Here is a 20,187-nt window from a genome sequence, read left to right on the forward strand (position 1 = left end):
CAGACTAAGAACAGAAACTCTAGCAGATGCATGTCTGTTATTGGCATGCCGAACGCTACCCCTCAGAAGCGAGGAATTATAAACCTCATTGTACAAGATCACTGAGGCTTTTTAAAACTACCTACCACAGAAAATAAGGTTTCTATAAAATTATTCTGTAACATCAATTCTAGAACTACACTTAGAAGAGCCAGATTTTCAGATGTGGAAGTCCCGACCATTCCTCTAGACTCTTACATATTAAAATAAAAATATATCTGCAGTCACAGATATGAGTTAACAAAGCTCAATTTCAATCACAGTGGAGTTTTTGCAAACTGAAAGTTTCAGAAGATTATATAGGCAGTAGCAGGAAAAGGATAAACACGTACAAAACCTGAGCAAAAGTGAAGCAGTAGTCAAGAAACAGACTGGCTTTCTTTTTTTCTTACACACACCTTTTTGTTTTTCTTAAAGAACAGCTTTTCTTATGTACTCAATGGCCAACAGTACAAAAAGGATGGGAAGCAAGGTGACAATGAAATCCCCTCTTGGTTAGTTCTATCATTCGTAGACAAGCAAGAACCTGCTCTCTTCTACATCCACTATTTCCTGGTGATGACTGGAAAGCTCAGTCTGTAGATACAAGTCAAATTACTCATTTTTAATTTGACATGGTTAAATTATTTTCTTATTGCACAGATGGTAGTTAAATAGTCTCCTGTATTAAAGCAGAAATCTCATCCAAAGCAACTTCTTTTTCTTCTTCCAATCTCAAATTGGAAAATTAGACTTCCGCAGATCCTTGATATCTACTTATTTATAATCTGAAGAATTAATTTGATGGTCTGTAATAACACCATAAAGAAAAGGATCATTTATTAAACACTGAATCAGCTTGGGGTGGGGGGAGGGGGGGTGGGGGGAGAGGTGTGGAGAAAAACAGAAAAACAGGATTCTTTGCTAGGGGATCCATGGAATAATACCTCCAAACAAGCTCTACTTTTGACACCACAGGTGCTAAACAAGAACTACTGGAAGAGAATTTCATGACAATTTTCTCCTGTTTTAAGATACTTAGTAACTCAAATGTTGTACTTCACTTCTACGTCTGAGTTTTGAGTAACAGGCAACTGCAGAATAATTGTTTTGCATTTTACCTCCAAAAGTATAACCCCCCCACCCCCCAAAATATAAAGAAAAAAGAAAAAGAGACAAAGAGAGACAAAAGACAAACTTCTGTCTTCTCATTACTCCCGTGCACCTCCTTCTACCAGACTTTAGCAGAGCAATTTTTAAACCAACCATATTTTGAAGCACGTTACAAAATTCACCTTATTTCCTAGATAGCACTCAATCTCCCCCGGAATTAACTGCTTCTGCATAGTGCCATCTGGCCTGTTGATTCCACCCATTTGCACAGAATAACATGCATCTATAAAACATGCAGCAGCTGAAAACACTGCCTCCGTTACAACATTCACTCTCCTCCGAGAAGCCCTACTTGAGCAGTACTGAGCACAAGAGATCAACGCTGCGTTCCAGAACATAGTTACAATACTAAAAGCACTCCTTTTCCAAACATGTGAAAACAGAGTACACAGATGAAGCAATAGTACTTAAAACACTTTCTCATAGTTGCCTTTTAACAAAAGCATTCCAGTATATCCTTGATCATGCTTTAGAACCAGTGTTCATATTTTTCTGTAGTGTTCCAGTCCCTTTATACAAAAAAAGAAATCTGCAGTGGTATTTAAAATGCCCTAAAATCTGGAATTCTTTTCTATTGTAGTTCAGATCCAAGTAAACACCACATTTCATATACAAATTATCTTTATTAACCTTAGTAGAGTTCTTCCCTCCTTCCGCTCTCCTCATGGCAAGTAAACCATAATGTTACTGCCTAATATATACAGGAGAATATCTCATAATGGAAAGCCATCTGTTTATAGCCTAAAAATTCCGAGTAGCAAACAATTTTGACAACTTGCATGTATCTACAAGACAATCCACAAGGGGTGCCTAGATGTAGCTGTTGTGGAAAAAGTTAAAATTTCGAGAGAATAATAACTGAATCACAGCTGGACAGGGCAATCTTCATCGAGAGTCACTGAGTAAAGGTGGCACACACACACCTCAAAAGCTTTATGCATTTTATTGATTTTTGAGTCGTCCAGGTCTTGAACTAATGTATTTACAGGCTGAATTAGTCTAGTCTTGAAACCACTCGAAGCTATTTGTATACCTATTATGCTAGTTAATAAATATTATCTAAAACAACGCACATGGTGAAATGCTGCCTTCATTAAATCTAATTTTTACCCAATTAACTTTAATGAGATGAGATTTCTCTTAGCAAAGGAACCCTTAAAGCAAGAATTGTTATACCAGGTAACTATGCTAGTCTGACCCATAGCCTGAAAAACATCAGTAGTAGCATTTTGCTTTAAAACAGCAAGTAAGAAGAAAATTATGCGTTTGCATTTGTTTAATGGATCTTTCTAGAAAATAATACTATCATTCATTTATACAGAGCAACAGGATTAGTTGATTCACCTTCTACTTGATACTGTAACTGCATGATTCTACTTGATACAGTAAGTGCATGCTGGAACAAGGTAACTGAACCTATCATTATGATTTATATTGCACATTTAACTGGTGATATTTAGGCAACAATTCTTAATTACTAATACATTAAACCCAGATGTTTCCATCTTGTAACTGGCCAATACTTCCATGAAGCTCCAGTTGCTCAAGTTTAATCACTGAAGTAATTGAAAGAGAAGATCGATGCAAAGACTGCAACAGCAGCTGCTATTACCACACCTAAAATAAGAAAGGAAATGCATTCAGTGAGTGGCAAGGGCAGCACAGTCATTAGCAGATAGGGTGTGGAGGGCAGGGTCAAGGTGAATGGCAAGCAAGAGAAGAAACAATAAGAGCCACCCCAAAAACTATCTACCACTGCTAAGCCTAAATCTAAAGCTACAATGTCAGGTAACTAAATCATAAAAGGTCCACATGACATTTCTGATCAGAGGAGGATCCTTCCACAAATCCAGTTAACTGCATACTTCTGTAGTACCTTGGGCATGTCCTGGCCCACAAAATAATGCACCTATTCTACACTATTGTTTAATTCTAGGAATCAGAGTAGGAAAAATATCAAAAATTTTAAGCTTTAAGAAACAAAAGCTATTAAGTTTTTTTCTTTTCTGTGTGGCACTACATCTACTCTAAGTCTCTTTCTACGGACATTTTCCTACATGCTTGTTACTGATGCAGTTGAGAAGACAACACACAAAAAGCCCAAAACACCTGAGTGATGATTCAAGAGAAAATATTTTTACATCCAAAGCAAACACATATTTACTGCTACTATTCTTTAATCTTCCAGTTACCAAGTTCTACTTCTAAGAATTAACAGAAAACTGAAGTTATTGTTCTGTTGACTAAAGTGTAATTGTATTTTAATATGAAAAGACAATCAAAACTCACAGCTAAGAGAACTGTACTAAGTGCAGATATATAAGAGCTGGACGAAGGAGTATCATGGAGAGTTTGTCTTTGAAAGAAGAGTTGTGTGGCTGGTGTCCCTGCATTATTGAGGCTCACAATTAGCACCCAAGCCCATCTATATTTGTCAGCTTCAGAAGATTAGTGAGACACTAGCCGATTTATGGATGCCTACTTCACAAAGCCATTCAATTGTGTGTGTTTGTTTTAAAGTATGGAATTATAGAAATGTTGGCTCTTCAAAAAAGAAATAAAGCTACATGAGACTTTAGTATTGACTTGTAGGCTGAATGAATGCAAACACTGGTTCTGTTCCTATAGTGGGCTGTGGCTCTTTCTTCCCCAGCAACACCCTGCACCTACAATACTGAAATGGGGACTCATTTCAGAAAAGTATTGTATTAATCTCACCAGTTTATTAATAATGCTCTGGAAGCCAAGAGTACTGAAAGCCCCATTACAGTTTCTGGATGGCCATAGCAAAAATCAGGGAAGGAACGTACCCATATTTTGTTGAAGTTTCAATAGCAACGTTGTTTTTGTCAGTTGTTTCTGTTGTGTGTCATTCATGTTGTTAGTAACTGGACAAATATTAACTGCATGGAAATCAAACAAAGAAGTAAATACCAGGTCGAAAGCTAACAGTTGCATTTTACAGCTGAATTAATGCAAAAGGCCCAGAACTTCATATCAACTTTATAAAGTAAATGTACTTTACATTTACTTCTACATTTATGGTAGAAAAAACAGTGTATTGCAGTAGAAATTGTACAGTAGCAACAGCATAGTACTAAAGTATTCTTTATGGCTGGAAGAGTAGAAATAAAGAAAAAAAAAAAAACAACAAACCAACACAACACATTTGGGAATAAGTTCCTCTTCCAAAACTCATTTTCCACACCCGGCTTTCACAGCAACATCTCCAACCCCTTTTACATAACCTGGGGAGAATTTGACTACTCCGAGAGGGAACCACCAAAACAAACCATTAACCACCTTCCAAGACCAAAGTTTCCATTTCAAAGCCTTCTGTCCTGAGTTCAGGCCACATGCAAAACCCACTGCCACTGAAAGAGTGAGCCCAACATCACTTCCCTACCGAACAGACATAAATGTGTTTGGGTTTTTTGGTGTGTTTTTTTTTTTTCTTTTTTGTTGTTGGTTTTTTTTGTTTGTTTTTTTGTTTGTTTTTTTCCCCAAAGCACAGAAATTCCTTTTTGAAGATCCCCTAAAAATACACTTCCAGAGCAGGCACAGAGGACACATTGCCCTTTGGTACAATTACTAAATCCTTAGACTGCTCAGCCAGGATGTGAGAGAGCTTGACTATTTCCAGACCCACGGGATCCAAACCTGTATCTTTTTCCTTTCCAAAGATTTCCTTGGATAATCACTTGGCTATATCCAGCTTGTTAGAGAGGGGGAGGAGAGAAAGAAGGGGATTAATCTTGAGTCCTCTAGCTGAACTTGTTCATTTGTCCCACACAGAGCAAGCATGCTTTGAACTACGCAGTTCAGTGACAAGGCTACTTGATGGGGGAGGGGGCAACGGTCTTCAGTTTGCATTCCTATCCCCTAGACAGTTTGCTAAGGCATCACTAGTTGAAAGTTCTCATTACAATCCAGTAGCTACTATTGCAGACACCTTCTGGACAAGCAAACAGTAAGAGAAAATGTTTGTGCTACTGCAGTGAGATCCGGATGTCTGCGGAAAGAACAGAATGGGCAAACTGAACTAAGAAAAAAAGCCTAACAGATTGTTCTTGTTCAGAAGATGAACAAGAAAACGTACAGCAGTACCAGATATCAAGTTTTAGTCATTCATGGAATACTGATCTAAATAAAAACAGATGTCCCATTTCCACAGTAGGGTTGTCAATCAGCTATAAATTACAGATTATATAGTTGAGTAATGAGGCACATCCCTTGTATGATTCATATGAAAATGATTCACGGAAAAGTACTTTTCCTATCATATCATTAGCTATGGGGGAAACGTGTAATCTAGAAAGGTTGTTTCTGTCATCCGAGTCATCTGCATGACTGTTCAAAATCTTCTGAAGTCAAATTTGCATAAGATTTGTTGTTACACAAAAGCACTCAAATTAGACATTTAGGACCTGTCTTTAGCCATTTTTATCCCCAAATCCACTGACTTTGCACAGGATGTACTACAGCAGAGCAATTAATAGCTGTCTGATACAAAACCTAAAAGGACAGCAAGATATATATGCACACATTAAGCATAAACACTGCTTTGAGACTTCTCTGCAAGGTGCATGTATACGTAAAATAAAAATAAGGACACACTATTTCAATGCAAGGGGCGCTCTTTTGAAGAGAAATTATCAAATGTCTCTGAAGTTCCTTGGTCCACAATGAGGCTGTAGTTTCATCATTCTCTTTTCTATGCAAAGGAAAACACAAGTTCATCTGCCTAACATATGAGCAGAAATCATCAACTAGAGTAAATGAATTATTACTTGTTGCAAGATAGCTTTTTATGTACTTTAATTAGCACAGCAGGAGCACCACATTCTCTCCAAACTACAATAAAGTTTTCAATTCCCTAAAATAACACATCACTTTTACAGAAGCAGACCACATTTCTGAGGTCACCTTTGAAGTCTAGATCCAGCAGGTTTCTTTCTGCTTCAGTTTTAATATGTAAGTAGGATATAATTTTTGCCCTCTAACTTTAGGTTTCTTTGCACCTTCACAAGAACTGTTGCACTTTTCTGAAGGTAATTTTTAAAGCTGCACATCAAGACAGCAATGCTTGCTTGCTCAGGAGGAAAAAAAAAGGAAAGCGGAAAAAAAAGAAAAAAAAGAAACAAACACCTTTGAGCTATTTAGTTACCAAAAGCATTTATGCCATTAAGTTACGGAAGGCTTGCATGTGAAGCAGCTGTAGTATAAATCACACAAAGAGTTTTCAAAAGCAGATGCTTTTTAGTACCGATTATATGAATCCTTAATTCATTATTAATTCTTAAATTTACAAACAAAGATGGGGAAGTTATTACCACTACTGAAGTCTTATTTATCCACTCAGGGTATTTAACTCACCACCCCCACCCCCTACACCAAGGAGGGGCAGGGATTTAGTAAAGCCAATAATAAATGCAGAGCTTTCAATTGCTTGTACTAAAGCACTAAATACTTGAAACTCAGTGTTAGAGCTACTTATATCTTTCAATTATGTCAGGTCAGGTTTTACTTTCTATCTTCCATGTAACAATTTTAAAGTATGACCCAGTAGTGACCTCACTGAAGAGCTGTACAAGGAGTCTAGAGAATAAAACTATAGGAAACAGCAACAGAGGCCTTACTAAGCAAGCACATAAAACTGATCTTCTCAAAATACCTTTATTTCATATGTTTTGACTAAAAGCTACTTATATAATAAATCTTTTGGTTATACTGATTAGATCTGCTTTTCAAGTGCATATTTTAAAGAGCAACAAAAAAAGTTATTTCAAAAGCCTGTTCTTGAATTTTAAACAAGTCTTATTATCAGCAAACTTTCCCCAGAACTTCACTATGGACAGCATTTCCAGTTAATTCAAGGTTGGTGCCTAAGACCACAGGAATCTTGACACAAACAGAAAGGCTGATGTCAAAATTCACTACAAACTAATTTTTACACCATTACTGAATATTGACCGTTATTAATAAGCGCTAAGCTTTGAGAAACAACAAATGCTACCCACATTGGAACAATGCATTGAAAAAGCCTTTACACAAGGGAAACCACAAACTCTCATTACATCACACAAACAAGTTTACAGTAATACTTAGACACTTTACACCAAAGTACCAATAAAAATCAAATTTCAAAATTAAAGCTTTTCTTTACAATGCAGAACACTTTTCTTACACAGTTAACAAGTCTAATTTCTGAAATAGCCTTCCCAGCATTAATAAAAGTGTGTAAATAAATCACAAGTTAATAATGCCGTAACAATAATTACCAGAATCGAACAGCGTTGTGCTGCTAGCATCATTACTATCACTGCTATTAACAGAGCCTATTCTACAGACAAACTTTATAGTGCTCACTGGGACAAGGCCACTCTCTCAGTTTTTTCCAAAATCCTCTTTGTATGTTTTATTCCTTTCCTCTGCTATTCACTTACTTCAATTCACTTTTTTCTATTAAAAAAAAAAAAGAAATCCCACTGACCTAACTCTACAACCAGCAAGATACAACAACACACAAACTCATTTTTGTGAGCTACCTGGACATCATTTTACACATATTAATGGCATCAAATCTTTATGAAGCACTGCTGTTAGTCTAATCATGTTTTCTTCCTACCTTCAGATCATACATCCTTACATATGCAATAAAGCTAAACTGAATCATCTTCTCTCTCCCTTCCACACCTATCTCCACTGCTACAACAACATTAATTTGCTTCCCTAAGTTATACTAATTCCTTAAAGCTCAGTAGCAACTAAGCTTTAAGATTATTAAAGTTACTCTTAAAATGCAAGAAAGATTTTTATTGGCTTTCCTGTTTTTCTTGAGGTTCTTGAGCTGTGTACATCTTTTACTTCTCGAGATAATGAATCAAATTCACTGCTAACAGGTTTAGTTAAAACCTGGGAAAACTGATTAATTTAGAAAGACATCGGAATTTATGGTCAGCTCTGAAATTAAGATGCAAGAATCTCTCCAAATAAACAAGTAGGTCAAGTAGAATACCAGTAATCACAGCTACCCTACACAGCAAGCTCGTAGCTACATTTTCCGTTTTTTGTCGCTAAATACCAACATCAGTAAGTGCCCTAAGTTCTTATCTGAGAACTAGTGTTGTGGGGTGTTTTTTTTTCTAAGTTTATATTATAAACTGTAACCTGCAGCTCACATTCACACTGATGGGGCAAAAAGGAAAGAAATCTCTTCCCTAAGATCGCAGGAAGTATTCTTAGATACATTTCAAATACAGATTTGTCTCCTACACTGAAATCAAAGTTGTGTATGAAAAAAAAACATGAACAGGAAACAATATAAACCAGAAATACTCAGGAAAAGAAAGTCAGTTACTATATTACAGCAAAGTATCTATATTAAAAGGAATATAACAGTCACATAACCAGATGTGACTCCCTACTTATAAGATATTCAGTAGAAAATTAAAAGCTCCCTCAATTTTCTTTCCATTTTGGGTAAATCACAAAATTTAAGTTTTAGGCACTGCATTTGATACATAAATTAGAACACTCAGAACAAATAAACGTGCTTTGTATTTTTAGAAGAGTCGGGTTTTAGCATAAGATCTTCCTGAAAGACACATTGGACTATACATGTATTTTTTAACATTCAGTGAAAAAACAGCATATTTGACTAAAGCTCTCAACTTCTCATTCTAACCTATTCTAAGTAGTATCAGAACTACTCAGCTCTTAAACCAGCAAAGTTGAGCTACTAAAAAAGTAACCAGAACAAAGTTTTACAGGTTTTTCCTCACAGCTTATTTGCCAGTACAGGATCAGCCTTAATTCATGTGCAGAGTAATGTATGCAAACCTTGCTCAACCATATATTTATGTATCTACCATAGTTCATGAGCTGCACCCACAGCTGCACAGATAATGCAGTGAAAGAAAAAAAATATTTGAGAGAAGAGAGGTGTGTTACAAGTCAAATACAAAAACTGCAAGAACCATTACCACTTTTCACAAATATATTTAAAATGTAATTAGATTGATACAAACCCTTAGCGCTTGATATGAAGTATGTCAACTTTAAGCATATCTATATCTGGACAAAACTGGCCTTTGGCATTAGTCAACATTTTCATAATCTGGGATGCAGTCTATCCTGGTTCTCAGATACTGTATTTACCTGTGCTAATTTCCTCTGCTATATGGATATCTTCAGCTTGCACAGATTGATCCAACATCTCAACAAAACGCTCCTGAATTTCTCCAGCAGCTTCATCACCAAACTTATAATCACTGAGCATCACACTGGATCCAGCAACAGGGACAAACAGTCTTTGAGGTAAGACATGATATTCCCTCTCAAAATCTAAAAGAAAAGGGGGGAAAAAATAACCATCCAAATAAAAGCCTTGCCAGTTTTGATAAGATTCCTCATTAATCCCTGACCATAAGATAAAGCTATTGCAAAAGAACTGCTCAAGGTTTCCATGTAAAAATCCTGTTTTCAGGCATGCTTGTTTAGTTGTCACTGCTTTATGAAAGTTTTGGCTGCTGTTATACTGATTTGTGTTTTTACATTAGTCTCTCCAGAAATACCCGAGATACCTCCAAAACAGACCATAAAATGTTTAACAGACCCTTTTTCATGTTTAGAATGACTAGCAAAAGAACTCTGGGAAAGACTGAAGATAAGAGCGTGCACAGAACAGCACACGATTTCAACACCACAAAGGATTGCAAACACTTGGCTGCTTTGTGCCCTAAAGCCACAAAGTAAGGATGCCACCTAAAGAGGAAACTTAAAACTGCATCGTGCTCCGTTAAATTCAAGCTAATGTAATCCAGCAATTACGCATGGTGCTCAAATAAGATCTACATCTTTAAAAGACACAAAGCCTGTAAAATAGTACTTGATGAAGAGAACGAAGTTCAGGAGGCAGAGACAACACAAATTACGTATTCGTATAGTTAGTTAAAAAAAAATAAAAAAATCAGGATGCTCTTCACATAGTAATCACCACATACAATGCCATTTTTAATTTAATGAACTACTGAACTTTAGAGATCTTGTCCAGTAGCATTTGTAACATAGGTGATAAGAACATGGAAGGCCATGTCCAGCTGGTTCTTTTAATTCTACCAAATTTTAGCATACTTCAATTTTACTAGGAACACCATGCACTGATTTAAAAAAAAAAAAGTGCCAGTTACAGTCAGAACTTCAATGGCAGGAATTTCAACTACAAAATTTTTTTAAAATTACAAAATTCCCTATCAATGAGAAAGAAGCTGAAATTGAATTTTGTGGATGAGAACCACGTACAAGCTTGGTGTGAAATCTGTGATGCCAAAAAACATAGCTGAAATTGAAAAAAATTCTCTGGATTTAAGAAAAACTCAAGGTTGCTAGACAGAAACTGTGCCATTTGCTTTTTATTCTGCTCTAACCATACTGGAACTTCAGTACACCAGCAGAATTTTCTACAACCACCAAAATTCACTGCAAATGTTTTGGTTTAGGTTGGTGGGGATTTTTGTTTGGTTTGGGTTTTGTTTTTGTTTTTTTAATTCCTACTTTTTTTGTGAGGTCCTTCATTTATAATCAGATCTTCAAATAGTATTTCACACCGATCACTCAATGTGTTTATTATGTCTCTCTTCAAAGCCTGCAAGGACAAAGCAAAAACATCAGTAATATAAAAGCCGTTTGCAAAGCTTTTGACTAGTAAGAAAGAACAAAAAAAAGTTCCTCATAGGTTTAATCCATCTTGAAAGAACAGTTTTTCCCAGAAAATAAAAACTCTAGAGAGAATTTTAAGAAGTCCATAAAGAGATGCTAACATCAAAAAGAGAAAGCAACAAAACGAAAGGAAAAGCTGAGGAAAATTTTAGTATTCTTAGAATAAGAACTGACAACTATACATTACCATTAAAAACAAACAAAAATAATCACAAGGCACTGACTCAATAAGGGGGGGGGGGGAAGAATCACTGAACAAATAAATCTGTATTTTCCCTCTACACATACAAAAATACAGTCTGTAACCTTTTCTTAACTATAAGAAAATTCTTCAAAGCCTAATCACTTGGACAAATTGTGCAAAGATTCACCAGAGAATAGCCTTAGCAACAGGAGACATACCTGCTACAAGTGAAAAAGGAACTGAATCCACCAAATATACACACAGATAGTTTCTAAAACAATCCCGATGTTCAAGGGGATGAACATTGTGAGCCCCGTTTAGACCATGTCATTTTGGCAAAGAAAAAAACAAGTCTCATGTATTTCAGAAAAATGTTTTTGATAAACTAACAACCTTTTTACTACCTTAACAGCTTCTTTAACTTTTGGCTTGTTGTTATGTATGTAGGCTCTGCATTTCACAGCACCTTTGAGATTTATGGAACCACTGCAGACCTGGACTGTAGCTGTTGATCTATGACTTGAACCCTGGGACTGAAAAATAAACATGTTTCAGTTTTATCTTGTTACCAAGGCACTTGCAGCATGAATAACAAAACACAGAGCTAGGAAATAAATGGCATACCTTAAGATATTTACATATAACCTGTTTTCCCTCAAAATTTAGAGCTCTAATTTTAGAGGGTTTTAGTATTGTTAGCTAAGACTGAAAATCTCTCTCCTTTTCCATTATGGAAAATGTATTTACTTCTCCAGACATTCCATTTCTTGCTATTTAAATACTTGTGTCTATAAGACTTCTATAAAACTTTCCAGGCAAGTGGCTTGTGGCTAATAGAAGTATTGCAATCTAGAAATATTTTTAAGATTTTAGGATTTTTTTTAAACAATTAAGTTTGTATTTTTACTATATGGACAGCATTAACCCACAGCGTCCTAAGGGTCATCTCATCAGCTAGTACTAAATTCTAAATGTAGTCACACTTAGAACTGTTTCAAACTGTTGCCTAGAAATATTCACCCTAATTACCAAAACAATGACCGTGTTGTATGAAGCACTCTGAGACAACACGCGGAAACACAGGGACGCATAACTTCCACATAAACTGCATAATCTACTTCTGCCAAAATAGAAAGCTTTCCTTTCTCTGATACAATTAACCACTGGAACAACGTAATAAGGAAAGAAGCAAAGATACCCGTGAAGGCTTCAAAATGACATTTTATACATTTCTAAAAGTTTTGCTGAACAGAACTTTATAGAATCCAGGAACTATCTGACAAAACGGTATGGCCTGTCCTATGCAAGAAGCCTACAAAACAATGCCTGGACACATTTGGACTTTAGGACTTAGACTGTGGCACCTAATTCAGGATTCAAGTCAGCATAACCTCTGGTAGAGATGAAACTCCTGATACAGACCAAACAGCTCCAGATTATGACTCAGCTCACAGAATCTGCCCCTTAACCCAGAACTAGTGAGAGCTTCTGACGAAAGCATTCAAGTAAATGTCCATAGCTAGCCATGGCAAGCTGAAGCATGGGGGCGATTCTGAACTTCAGAGTGATGCAAAGTCACCTTGAAATCAACGTATGCAGGTATGTACAGGTACCTTCCTATCAAATTAATTAGTTTGCAGGACTTCATTTCTGTAACAAGTTTTTCAAATTTTCCTTGCAGCTATACTGTGCAACTCTTAAACAATGTGGATATAACATCACAAGAATTTCTAAAGACACGAAATACACAGATCTGTCCACAATCAGTTTCACAGTCAAAATCCATGGGGGAAAAAAACGGTTTAGGATTAAGTAAACTGGATTTCTAGACAATAATTCAGAATGTTATTTTAGTTTTTTTATTTTATTTTATAAGATAACAGCAAGGCTATACTTTACAAACCACTGAATACTTACCAGCTGTGTCAGAACCTTGACATCAGAAAACTGAGTGCTGGACTGAGTACTTCCTCTTAACTTTTTCTGAGGGGAAAAAAATTCTTTGGGTCATGAAACAGGAAAAAAAAAAAAAAAAATCTCCCTGAATCAAAACCTCCTCACTATGGTATAAAATGTGTCCTAGTTTATAGATTTTAAGAGGAAAAAAATGGCATATAGAAAACAGCCATGAGAATATAATTACAAAACTAAAATGAGAGACGGCTGCATCAGCCAAACAAGGTGCTTCCACTCTTTGATAAACATTTAGACATACATAGGTCTTAGAAAGCTCATCACCTTACTCATGTTCTTTAATGAGAAGACAGCACTTAGAAAAAGTTTTACTCAGACTTCACATGTAATTATTGCATTCACATTGCCAGAGGAAGAGGCAATCTGCAGCAATGAAGAGGGGAACACAAGCAGTCCTGCATACTAGTTACCTGAAATAGGCCAATTAGATTGACAAATATTGTACAGATGTTTCAGTCAATGTTTTAATCACACCGGAGGTTCTAACTACACATCTATTAGAGTTCATTTCCTTATTGTTTGGTACTCACTTGCCCTTCCAGTAGTTCTGTATCATCATCTTTAACTTGTCCATTGATCAGAAAAACACTGTCTTCTATCTGTTTTGACCATCGGTTTAACCCATTCTTTTAAAAAAGTGAAAATACAAAAATCTCTTATAAGAAAGAGGAAAGAGAATTTCAGTAGAAAAGTTGGACATTATCATGCTGAAAATTATAGAAACACATGTTTCAACAGTTACTCCAAAAGAGTTTTAAAGTCTCTGAAAAATCTGTCTATGTTCTTCTGAAGCTAAATCTCAAAACCAACACACTCAGAATATATCCATTAAGAAATAAACATTTCAAAACTGAAGCACTAAGTGCTACTCCAGGGATTTTGATTTCTGTAGAGTGGGATGCAGCCTACTAAAAGTCAATTCATATTAAAAACATCCCATACCCTTGTTCTAATTGGATGTAACCTTTCACTAGGTGAAGCAGAAGAGACTTTAGTTGCAATACTGATGACAATTGCTAAATAATTTTGAGCAAAGGAAACTGCCAACACTAAGCACAACAGAAGAAAAGCTATCACATTGTTTATACTATGAATGCTTCATACTAACTTCAAATTACATTTAAAAGAGCAATAACTGCCAAACATTCTCCACTGATTAGTCCTACTCTACTCCTCTACTCGCACTATTCAAATTTTTCATAGCATCATAGAATGGTTTGGGTTGGAAGGGACCTTAAAGATCATCTAGCTCCAAACCCCCTGCCAAGGGCAGGGACACCTTCCACTAGACCAGGTTGCTCAAAGCCCCATCCAACCTGCCCTTGAACACTGCCAGGGAGGGGGCAGCCACAGCTTCTCTGGGCAACCTGTTCCAGTGCCTCACCACCTTCGCAGTAAAGAATTTCTGCCTAATATCTAACTTAAATCTACCCTCTTCCAGTTTAAAGCCATTACCCCTCATCCTATCACTACACACCCTGCTAAAGAGTCCCACCCCATCTTTCTCTCATTTAACTGGCAACAGAAAAAGCAGTGTAGATACCAACTACAAACTGGTGCAGCCAGTTAGTTACCTTGGTATTCTTCTCCAAGTCATGGTTTGATGAAGTAGCAAGAAGCGGAATGTGAATATTAACATTTACTGTGCAGTCCAAAGCTAACCAGGAAGCAGACAAAGCACTCTGATATTTCCAATCTGCCGGTTTGGCTGAACTCTGAGAGCAGAAAAAAGTAACAAAGCCTCTATACAAAACACTGTATAGCTCAAATAGCTACTTTTTTTGAATCATTACTTGTCATGCACTAAAAGCTGTATACGACACAGAGGATGACAAGCTTACCTTTGGATCCTGTACATCATAGGTTCGGCAAACTACTCTTTGCTACTTAAAGAAAAAGATCCAGTGAAAAGCAAAAAAGTAAGAACAATTCACAATTAACTTTGTCCTTTACTTAACTTCTTCGCTGAGCTAATTTATGCTCTGAAGAAAGTTCTCAACTTTCATTAGCTTAAAAAAGTGGAAAAACATTTGACTGTAAACTCCAACTACTATAGTGATGCTGTCCCACCTCTTACAAATATATTACGATCGATAGGTTTTCACAGGGAGAACCACCAATGCACCAATTTGCAATTTGTACTCATCTCTCTCACCTAAGGAAAAACCTTACTTTCTCTACTTGTATTATCTCACTATCAACAGATCCAGAATACTTCTGCAGCACTAGTACAGATCCCACGTGTCCACGACTTCCCCACTTCCATGTAAGTATCATTGGTAGCAGCAAGCTCAAGCAGCTATACAGTATTTTAGATGTTTTCTTCAATTTACAAAATTTACTGGGTGTGCAGAAATGCCAAGCTTGTAAGGTCATTATGCCCTGGACAGAGCAAGGACGAGAGCTGAGCAACTTGTTCATCTGGCAAAAAACAGCAAAAGGATAAGAGTGCTGGTATCTGCTTCTCCCTTCTACAAACCTTGTGAGGGCAGATAACAGCTGGGAGCCTTGCGGAGGCAAGACAGCTCTGTTTTGGCTAAAGAGTGCAGAAAAACTGTTTCAGCACAAAACTCTGAAGGCTACGCTGCCCTGGAGTGAAACTTTTGCTTAATTATCTAGGAAATTAGTATTACAGTTAACACCCCTGCTTAATTCTATATATACATGACTATGTCACTCAACTCTCCACCTAAATCATGCTATACATAACCCATGGGAGGGGAAACAGAGAATTAGAGAATAAAAAGAGGAGAATAAGGGGTAAAAATCAGGATAATGGGACTGAAGATCTAGAAGAGACCGTCGACAGGCTGTGCTCCTCTTCCTCCACCCGAGATAGGGACACCTTCTTGGTAGGAACTGCATCTTCGCCCCTGGCGAAGAATACCCAGGAAAACTTGGCCAGCATGATTACGGTACATCAGCGCTATTGCAGTAAGTGCATTTATCAACAGCAATTCCGCAGCTGTTGTATCTGTGGCCTTAATAAATTACCTGTATTTGCAACTTTGTGAAACTGTTTCAGTGAAAGTCCCCGAGAGGGCTCTGACAGGCAAAGTCACCTCCTTACTCGTAACGTGACACTGGGGAAGGCACAATTCGATGCCACCACACAGAAAAACCTAACAGTAAGAAACGATGGACACTTTGCAAGGATAAGAGGGTCAATAGTCTTACTCCTGGCTGATCAGAAAACTTCATGATTTCAACTTACTGAGCTATGCCTATCTGAACTCAAGCAAATTCCTCCTCCCAGTTTACCATTTATTCAGAAATAACTACAGAAGAGGTTGGCGGTAGCAGTCTCCATCAATTAAGCTTCCTCATAAAGGATACTTTTTTGTAGCAGAACAAATTTGCAGAGCTGCTCTGTCCAAGACCTCCTCCTCAGCAGGTTTCCAGAGCCTTCTTTTAGTCAAGGACTTTTCCACTGAGAAGATTAGCTGAAGATGAAAAAAGTATTTAATAATTTTTCCACAAAGTAATACATTGTAATTTACGGAAAACAGTCTTATACTAAAGTTCTAATTCCAAGTGATATCATAATTATGTATAAACAGGAAACATAGCTTACATGTCACTAATGTCAAGTTAAAAAGACATTCAATGAAGATTCATAGACAATTACTCCAAAACAAAAGTTGCTTGTGAAATCTTAATTCAGCTTCCTTATAAACCAAATGAAGCAACATACATTCACATATTCAACTTGTACGCTTTTCTCCTTACAAAAATATTAGAGCTTTATGCCTATCAGTTGAGGATCAGGAAAGACAGCTGTGCAAAATAGCTACTAATTAAAAAAACTAAACAAATTTTAATTCAGCAATCACTGATCATGTGGACACGGATCACCTTTTTTTGTTGGCTACTAGTTTCAGTAATCACAAGGGAGATGTGATTACATTGCACTGCCAAAACTGGATCTTGGACCTCATGCTTCAAACCCTACTTGTGTTTAAATCACTTATCATGCTTATCTTACGAAACACATGAAAGGAACATACATCTACAGAACAGAAACTAAATGTGGCACTAGATGCCCCAAAACTGTAACAAAAATGCATTTTAAATCTGTGAGACAGTAGCACGTTCTAAGTAGTTTTAAAATATAACCCTAGACACCTAAGTCAAACACCACTAGTTCTATACAGGATACTTCTTTTAAAGGAATCAGAGCTATAGAGCAGTCACTATTTTAAACACCTCTAATCTGAACAATTCATTCAGGCAAAAAAGCTAACATGCTACCATTACTAACGACTGTGCCAAAGTGATTTAGTTTAAGATAAGCCTTGAGGATGTTTTTCTTAAGCCAGAGTGTCCACCTTCAGTGAATACAGTAAGATATGCTATTGTAGTAACAAGCATCACGAGAAACAGAAAGTTGGCAAATACAACCTGTGGTACAGTCACACAGGACAGGATTTCTGAGGTTTCAGTCTCAAAACCATACACCAAACAAGAACATTTGTGCTTTTAGAAATAAATCAACAAAACAATCATATATACTCAAGTCAATGATAGAAAATCAATCACCTACACACCTAAAGACATTCCTGTCTTTCCACCAGAAAGTCTACTTACCTTGCGCAAAGCATCTTGACTATCTTTTGACAGTTCTGGAGTTGCAATAATAAATACACCAAGAACTAATAAGCCCCCAGGAAGCATTCTAGAAACCTTAAAAATAAAAATGAACACTTATTAATAGGAATCAGAGATCTAACAAACATGTAACTTGATACATAAGAAATTTCTAAGCAAGCAAGTATGCATCAAGTATGCAAATAAAATAAGCAAGAGTGTTCTTCACTTAGAGGTTCCTCTGAAATGTAGGAACACATCTCGCAAATATTCTCTGTTCAGTCTTATCAAGCCTCTGTTTCATCATAAAACTTTGAACACAATACAGATATTTTGGTTTAAAATATCTCTGCCTAGCATGGGTAGTACGGTTCTCTTACTTTGAGAAAAAGGCTTGAGATTACACAAGTCATGAGAGTTTTTGCCAACCTTATTTCTTTTCTGTTCCTCCCATCCCCTTCATCAACTCCTACTGTGCTACCTGACTGGCGTGCGTGGTTATCCATTCTTCATCAATGGATGCCAGTTTTGAAGGACTGATGCGGTCTTCCTTTTGCTCTTCCTTTGGAGGTGTTCGAACAGCCCGAATTACATAGTCTCTTTGAGGAGAACACTTTCAAAAACATCAATATAAGCAATTATACCATGCGGCTGATATCAAGTCTGAGAATATACTGCATAACATAGTAACTGTAAGGGCTGCTTTACACTAGGTATTGTTAAATACTATAGTAATCTGTTACAAGAAATAATTCATTCACAAATTACTTTTGCCTTTGCCTTAAAGGCTTGTTTAGTGGTAAGTTTTATCTTTATGATTTTAATTTCTTTTCTGTGCGTCGGATCTTTCACAAAACGATTTTAAAAGACTTGAGCAGTTGGTTGACACTGCAAACACTTTACAGAAGTCCCTGCTGGTCGTATTACCACCCTCCTGCATTATACAAACTCAACGTGATGTTAATAGACTTACCCCAGCTGACTAAAGCCAAGGGGTTTTTCCCCTTAACATGAATGAATGGAACAGACTTCAGATACTACACACTTACCTGCCCTATTAACAGGCCAGTAACATAAGGCTTTAACTTGGTGCTGAGGTCTGAAAGATACTGCCCAATAGCTTCCTCAACAAAGTACGTTCTACCCATTGCTGCAGGTTTAAGACTAAGTATTGTAGTTTCAACCTACAAAACAAATAAAGTATGAAGTCAAAGAAAGTATCTATACCACAGTGGTTACATGAAAATAAGTCTCTCAAAGATCCTGAAAAGATTAATACTTTATCTGCCAAAAAAGTAGCTTTACGATCTGCAAGTTTGTTTATTTAAATGAAAAACATAATTCTCTATACGAGAGGAAGAAGCATGTGACACTTATTTGACAGAAAACTATTTTAAATGCCTGCCACTGAAATGACATGGCAAGTCATGCAAGTAAATGCTAGGAAAAACATGTCTCCAAGCAACAATTACTTGCTGCCTCATGTTTCATCAGAGGCCAGGGCATAGAGTGCATTTTTCCATTCATACTCCTCTTTGAGGGACTTGCTGAACTTCACACTTAAAACGTGCCATGCACGACTTTTGTTCCAATTCTCAAGGCATTAGAAGTACAGCAACTGTGGACTAACCATCTTTACAGCTCCCATCAGCAGCCCTATAAATCCAGGACACGGGGACTGCAACAGACACTCCTCCCTTCCATGCAGACCTATTTTGAAAACTGCTTCATGCACTGAAAACTTTCACAATAATTAATTACGAAAAAGATGAAGCCAAAGAGCACACAGTGAGGAAGCAAACGGCATTCTGAGTCTGTGCAAAGGTGCCTGCTGGGGAAAGCTGCACAAGGATGGCAGACACAGCTCTGGACCAGGGCGAGGAGGAAGACTGTCACCCACCTCACCTCAACCTACTGAGCCGAGCCAACAACCACCTCTGCGCCCACCTGCACTGGAGCCCGGCCCACAGCTCGGCGGTCGCTCCCGCGCAGCTCCCCCACCGCCTCGGGGCGCGGGCCACCCCCAGCGCTCCCCGCACCAGCCTGACAGCCGCCGCCGTGTCCCCAAGCTCGGCCACCGCCACCGCCTCAGCCGAACGCTCAGGTGGCCAACGCCGCGTCACCAGCAGGCGCCGCTCCCACCCAGGCACAGGGGGATGACGCACACCAACCCAGATCCGAGCGCGGGAAAAAGGCGCGCAGAAGGAGAGTGCAGCCCCCGCGCCGCCATGCTTTGAGTGGCGGAAGCGGTAGCGCCTCCTCCTGCATCTCGTGGGCGCGCAGATCGCCTTAAAAGGGCGATGGGCCTCATGGCGAGCTGCGAGACGACGCCTGTAGGACTCCTGTCTCGGTTTGAGCGGCTTTCGCCCATCAACCAGCACCTCTGGTCTCACTCAAAATGGCGGAAAGCGTTGTCCTACCGGAAACGGAAGTGCGTATAAGCCCTCTGCTTTCTGCCTGAAAAACTACACTTCCCATGGTTCCGCAGGGCCCGGCCGCCTCCTTGCGCACGCGACGCTGTAGCGCCTAAG

At 37.8% G+C, this 20,187-nt stretch overlaps 1 protein-coding gene across 2 annotated transcripts; it reads right to left on the bottom strand.

Moving 5' to 3' along the window:
• Positions 1 to 2,118: 2,118 nt before the first annotated feature.
• ODR4 (odr-4 GPCR localization factor homolog) lies at positions 2,119 to 19,638 on the bottom strand. 2 transcript variants are annotated; one of them, XM_086463398.1, is made up of 14 exons: positions 19,287 to 19,638; positions 18,706 to 18,840; positions 18,138 to 18,269; positions 17,657 to 17,752; positions 16,406 to 16,512; positions 14,911 to 14,947; positions 14,644 to 14,784; positions 13,600 to 13,695; positions 13,013 to 13,078; positions 11,500 to 11,628; positions 10,747 to 10,837; positions 9,352 to 9,537; positions 4,002 to 4,094; positions 2,119 to 2,808 (listed from the first exon to the last, which is right to left on the bottom strand). In XM_086463398.1, the coding sequence occupies exons 1-14, from the start codon at positions 19,302 to 19,304 to the stop codon at positions 2,741 to 2,743; spliced, it is 1,395 nt and encodes a 464-aa protein (XP_086319524.1). In that variant the 5' UTR covers positions 19,305 to 19,638; the 3' UTR covers positions 2,119 to 2,740. The 2 variants fall into 2 exon arrangements, with proteins under 2 accessions (XP_086319524.1, XP_009960497.1); XM_009962195.2 differs by having other exon boundaries at positions 19,604 to 19,632.
• Between the last annotated feature and the right edge of the window lie 549 nt (positions 19,639 to 20,187).

The sequence above is a fragment of the Leptosomus discolor genome, chromosome 3 (genome assembly GCF_034619465.1).
Source record: "Leptosomus discolor isolate bLepDis1 chromosome 3, bLepDis1.hap2, whole genome shotgun sequence".
Lineage (NCBI taxonomy): Eukaryota > Metazoa > Chordata > Aves > Leptosomiformes > Leptosomidae > Leptosomus > Leptosomus discolor.

Excerpts from the sequence above, each read along its gene's own strand:
- ODR4 (XM_086463398.1), bottom strand. Across the intron at positions 13,696-14,643 it reads ACTTGGAGAAGAATACCAAG|AATGGGTTAAACCGATGGTC; the intron begins GTAACTAACTGG and ends CTTTTTTAAAAG. Across the intron at positions 9,538-10,746 it reads TGAAGGACCTCACAAAAAAA|ATTTTGAGAGGGAATATCAT; the intron begins GTAGGAATTAAA and ends CTTTTCTTTTAG.